This window comes from Oryx dammah, unplaced genomic scaffold (genome assembly GCF_014754425.2).
Source record: "Oryx dammah isolate SB20612 unplaced genomic scaffold, SCBI_Odam_1.1 HiC_scaffold_29, whole genome shotgun sequence".
NCBI classification, from domain to species: Eukaryota; Metazoa; Chordata; class Mammalia; order Artiodactyla; family Bovidae; genus Oryx; species Oryx dammah.
In genome coordinates this window covers 90,571,858-90,577,245 of record NW_024070213.1, presented here as the reverse complement: position 1 = coordinate 90,577,245, position 5,388 = coordinate 90,571,858, and the positions used below count along the sequence as shown (strand labels likewise).

The following is a 5,388-nucleotide window of genomic DNA, read 5'->3' as shown; positions in this document are numbered from 1 at the left end:
ATCAGTAGTAGTTCAGAAATTTCTGTCTTCAGAAACATGAAATCTGAACCTTTATTGAAAAGGTCTGATAATTAAGAGTAGTCCCTCAAAAAAAAAAGTCCATAGCCAGAAATAGCCATGAGCAACCAATGTTGCAACCTCTGGCAAAGATATACATACCAAAATTTCCCACAGCAGTTAAGTTTATAGCAAAGATGGAAACATTTTAAAATTCCAGCATAAAAAGATTGAGGAAAATGCTATTAAAAATAATGTTACACACACACACTGATATGGAATCAACTCCAAAGTAGATAATTAAATGGGAAAATGTTAGATCCAAAAGAGGGCTCTCATTTGATATAAAGTGGGCTAGAAGCAATAGGAACCATGTAAGGTAGAAACAGAGAGGATGTTTACTTATGTGCAGAACAGCTCTGAAAGTTTACAAAAGAATTTAGTAGTCATTAGTTGCCTTTAGGGAGTAAACTAGAAATTTGCTATGAGCAGAACCTTACTTTTCTGCTGAACATCCTATTAAAAAAGTTGCATCCCCCCCCCCCCCCGGCCCCAGCCAGGTACATGTATTACTTTTAGCTTTCAAAAAGTTAATGACTTTTGAAGAAACAAGGATAGCAAAATAGCTAGACGCTGTTAGAAAAAGAAAAGGCAGGAAGGGGAAATGGGCTGTTTATGGTTAAAACTGGGGAAGGAGGTGGGTGAATGTTCTCCCTAACTTGTTTCTCTGTGTTCTCCCCCTGGAGCCATTTCTCATTGTCTCTCCTTAAATTTGTGGTTTATTTTTCAACAGTTTTTCTTTCACCTCACAATCCCCTTATGCCCACCTTTCCCTTCTCTTCCTGGAAAAGGAAGTGCTAATAAATAAATGGAAACAGTGTTACAGAGGCAGAAAACCTTAGAATGGCCCCAAAATTCAGGACACTGGAAAACAGGTCTTGGTGCTCCATCCTTTCCGACTCTGTGACCCCATGGACTGTAGCCCACCAGGCTCCTCTGTCCATGGAAGTTTCCAGGCAAGAACACTGGAGTGGGTTGCCATTTCCTTCTCCAGCTTGGTCTTGGATTTCCTAATAAAATTAGAAGCTAGATCTAATATATTTAAGCATGTATTTCATATATCTCACCCCCAGGACAAGTCATAGATGAAACCCAGTCAACTAGAAATACAACTTCCCTGTTCAAGTCCCACGCTTAAATCCCTAAACCCTGTGGGTTCCACCTAAGAAACATCGCTCAGGTCCACTCCTCCCTGCTATCAGGCTCTGATTTGGTATCTTAGGCTCAGGAATTCCTGAACGTCCATCCTTCACCTTTTTACAAATCTTTGCCTCTGCAAAACTGCTTCTTCTGCTGGAAACCCACTGGGTTACAAGCACAGACACAGAACCCACATTGCCCAAGTTCAAATCCTGACTGGTTTTACTAAGTGAGAAAACAGAGATTACTTTTCAAAATGGCAGTCAGAGCTCATCAACCAAATGGACTCGACCTGCCATCAGCCTTGCAGTGAGCGCCGTCAATAAGAGGCCTGCTGGGAAATGTTTATTTGCCACTGAATCACCCAAGCATGCTACAATTATAAGAAAGGTACAGGTCGTTTTTCATTTCCATAACTCAATGTCCACAGCATCTCCTCCATAAGTATTACAAAAGAAAGTAAAAAAAAAAAAAAAAAAATCACATTTTACAGATCTTAGACTTGTCTTTAGTATTTTAGCTCAAATCTTCCCATCTTCAAAAAACAGTTCTGTCAAACTCATCAGCTAAAAGTTCTATCCAAGCAGTGAGAAGATGGCCTTTGTTAGCCCGTGGCAATTCTTTTCTGATTTGTCCTAGCTAGTTAATGCTGAACAGCAGAATGAGGCTTAGATTGCAGGGGTTGGGGGGGAGAGGTAGCAAGAGTTAATTTCCCCCAGTACAAGATGGCATCTGAAGCTTGACGGGAGAGCTGAACTGGAGAGACTTGAGGGAAGGGTCCAGGCCCTGATTCAGTCAGAGTCACTGCTGGAAGAAGAGGAGGAGGAATGCTGCAAGGGGAAAGGGAGAGGACACATCAGATCCAAATGACGTTTGTTACTCCATAGGACATTCTCTGGTGCCCTGCACCTCCACCCCAGCGCCCTTTGCTTTCTAAGAAGGTCAGGAGTCTTCAACTCGACTGTCCCTTAAACAGCAAAAGCAAGGATTTCCTTGAGCAGTGAGCATTCAGGAATGGATGAAACCATCCTAAATCATTGCGCAGAATTTAATATACTGCATTTGGAGAAAGTTTCCAATTTTCTTTACCTGAGCCAATGCCTAGGCAAGGAATAAATTATAGGCACTAGAGTAGAACTGTACAAGGAAACAGCTGCTCCCTTATAGTATTTATTAGCTGCATGGACATTCCTAGTGGCTAGGAGACTAAGAAAAGCGAGTAGAATGAGTAGCTGTGTGTGCATCTATCTCTACTTTTTCCTAAGTCCCAACTGGGAGAAAGTGAGGAAGGCGGGAGACGAGGCTGGGAGAATCCTAGTCAAGGTTCTTTACACATATACTCCCATCAAAACTGTCATCAAAACCATTTTTGAGTGTCTCCACTCAAGCTCACCTTTCCTTCTCCTCAGACTTCTACCAAAGATGGAGAACTAGAATTAGCATCCAAAGCCATAAGGCAAATAAATATTGGGCAGAAAAATGTAAATTAAGGCCTCCTCAAGATCAGGGTTGGTTCACTCCTTCCAGAGTTGTCCTGAGAGCTACTTTTACCCTTGCTAATGAACAATCCTCTGGAGTGAAGATATTTAGCCTTGGGGCTGAGCATGAAACTCAGGTTTTGTTAGAGACCGAGAGTCACTGACTGCTCTCGTCCTCAGTTTCCCTACTGAATAGTAGGACAATGGGGCCCATGTAACTGAAACAACACCCTGAGAACACTGAAGGAGAGAAAGAAACTCCAGGACCTAGGGCCAGATTATTACAAGTTAATTATTATATAAGACTTTGCTTTGTCAAAGGACTGACTCTATTACTTGATGTTTGACCACCTCAGTGGGTGTGTCCAACCTGCTAAAACAAGCATGGGGTGGGGGTGGGGTGGGGAGTTCTAGGAAGAGAAAGGCAAACTAGAAAGACTTTTGATACTGACATCCATTCTGTGGCTCAGCCTAGCACCTCCCAGAGAGAAGGCCTAATAAGCCTAATAAATTTTTTAGGATTATCAGATTCTTCCCAGTGGGAATCCTTTACACAGTCACTGTCCCACATCCTCAAGACTTCAAAATCCCCTTTCCTTGCCCTCCCCCTGCCTCCTTAGTCCCTTTGAAGGGGCACCCCTTCCCAGCTAGGCTCCAGGGGCACTTACCTTGCCATGCTTATGGTGTTTCTGTTTCTTTTTATGAGCTTTCTTCATTTTCTTGTGCACCTTCTTGTCAATCACTATTCCTGGTCCTACTACACCAGGAACCAATGGATTCACAGGACACATGCCAGGGCCAGGTGGTGGGTATGGAGGGGGGTAGGGACCTGAGGGCTGGCATCCTGGATATCCTGGCTGTGGCACAGGATGACAGGGCCCACCAGGGGGAAAGGCTGGATTCCCCTGGGGTGCTCCTGGGGGAGTGGGAAAAGGGCCTGGAGGAAAGGGAGGGTTGGCAGGTGGTGGATGGGCAGGATTGCAACCTCCAGGATACCCAGCGTTAGGCGGGTGTGGATATGGTCCTGGCTGCCCTGGTGGAAGAAACAAAGAATAAATTAAGATTACAACTGCCCAGAGCCTCTGACAACAAACAACAACAAGAATTACTCAATAGTTAAGGGCAAATGGGAAGGTGAGGAAAAAGAATCACTCAGTAGTTAAAGGGCAAATGGGAAGGTGAGGAAAGAGAATGAAGGGAAGGGGAGGCAAACTTACAGGAGAGAGAGAAAAGGGAAGGGCCCTGGCAGGGCGGGGTAGAAACAGAGACAGTGAACTCTAGGGAAAGACGAGAGGATGGGTCAGCGAAGAAGGACTTTGCTTCTGCGGACTAGTGGAGAGGAGGAGGGGAAACTGACACAGATTCCTCCTGTTGTGGCCCATTTTGAAAAGGGGCTGGGGCAAGAGAAGCGATCCCCCAAACACCTACCGGCATTGGGATTCCACATGTTCAGATGTTTCCTTCAGCCTGAGGGAAAAAAAATGAAGGCAAATAGCTGATGGCCCACAAGTGGGTGGGGGTTTTAGAGACCAAGCCCCAGGCCCAACTCCAATGACTCCGGCTCCACTCTATGCAGTCCCTTAGAGAACTTCCACGACCTCCACGGAAGAAATCTTTCTTTCCACCCATTCTTTCGCCTACAGTACCTAATTCTATCCCTAGTTCCCTAGTCACAGGAACCTAGCTCCCAGAGCCCCTCCACCTTGCACTAGCTCTGGCCGCGGCAGGGGGCTTCTAACTCGTCGGGAGAGAGGCTGAGTCCGCGAATCTCCCTAAACCTAAACTCCCTATAAACTCATCTGTGTTTCCGTGACCGAGTCCGGAAGACTTTAACCACCCAGAGGCTGCGGAAAGACCTTAAACACTTTACTGCTCCCGGCGGAGAGTGACGGCGGAAAAGACCCCCACCCCAGGCTAAGAGAAGGACCTGACTTGAGGCGAGAGGAGTTAGGAGAATCAGGAAAGATCCTCAAATGCTTTCATAGTAGACACACACCCCTCCCCCACCCCATTCAAAAGGACAAATAAAGATCCTGACTCCCAGCTGCGAAGGGACTCCTCACCCAGAAATGGAGAAAGAAGAGGACTGGGGTATCCAGACGTCCGGTCACCCTCACACTACTGCCTGGGCGGACTTGTCCTCCTTAGCCTCCACTCACTTCCTGATAACCCTCCCACCGTAGGCTTCAGCATCCGCCCCTGCTACCGTCTAATTGGTAATAGGTGTTCATTCTGCGTTAGGATTGGAGAATGTAGTCGTCAATCACTCCATTCCTCTCTAGGCTAGAAGGCGGCCGTTGCAGTAGGGGCGGAGCCAAGGGCTTCAGGGAGAGGCGGGTGCAAAAGGGCAGCCGGAAATCCCCGTGGGCGGGGCTCAGAGAAACAAGCTAGGAGAAGGCCGGGGCAGTTTCAGGGCGAGGTCCCCAAGTGCCTAGAAGAAATTCGACCCTTGACTTCTAAGCTGTTAGTCTAGTGGGTGCCACACCCTTCCAATATGAATTTACGTTCAAGTTGTGAACTTTCGAAGATGAGAATGTGCGTGTTCACGTGTCCAATTAGGTAAGTTGGTTCACGCGTCTGGCGTACATTGTCACATGCAGCTTGCCCTCTGTCTGCTATTGCTGACGAGTCCCTCCGCTCTACCCTCTGCCACCTCTTCTCCTTCCTCCAGTCAGTAATTTTTCTTCCCTGTTCTCTTGATACCAGCTCCTGT

The 5,388-nt window shown here is 46.5% G+C and overlaps 1 protein-coding gene across 1 annotated transcript; it reads right to left on the bottom strand.

Moving 5' to 3' along the window:
• Window positions 1-1,520: 1,520 nt before the first annotated feature.
• PRR13 (proline rich 13) lies at window positions 1,521-4,848 on the bottom strand. Its single transcript, XM_040234393.1, has 4 exons — window positions 4,739-4,848; window positions 4,104-4,142; window positions 3,344-3,708; window positions 1,521-2,027 (listed from the first exon to the last, which is right to left on the bottom strand). The coding sequence occupies exons 2-4, from the start codon at window positions 4,120-4,122 to the stop codon at window positions 1,989-1,991; spliced, it is 423 nt and encodes a 140-aa protein (XP_040090327.1). The 5' UTR covers window positions 4,123-4,142; window positions 4,739-4,848; the 3' UTR covers window positions 1,521-1,988.
• Window positions 4,849-5,388: the final 540 nt, after the last annotated feature.

Coding starts and splice junctions, on each gene's coding strand:
- PRR13 (XM_040234393.1), bottom strand. Junction 2,028..3,343: donor AACACCATAAGCATGGCAAG/GTAAGTGCCCCT, acceptor TTCCCCTTGCAG/CATTCCTCCTCCTCTTCTTC.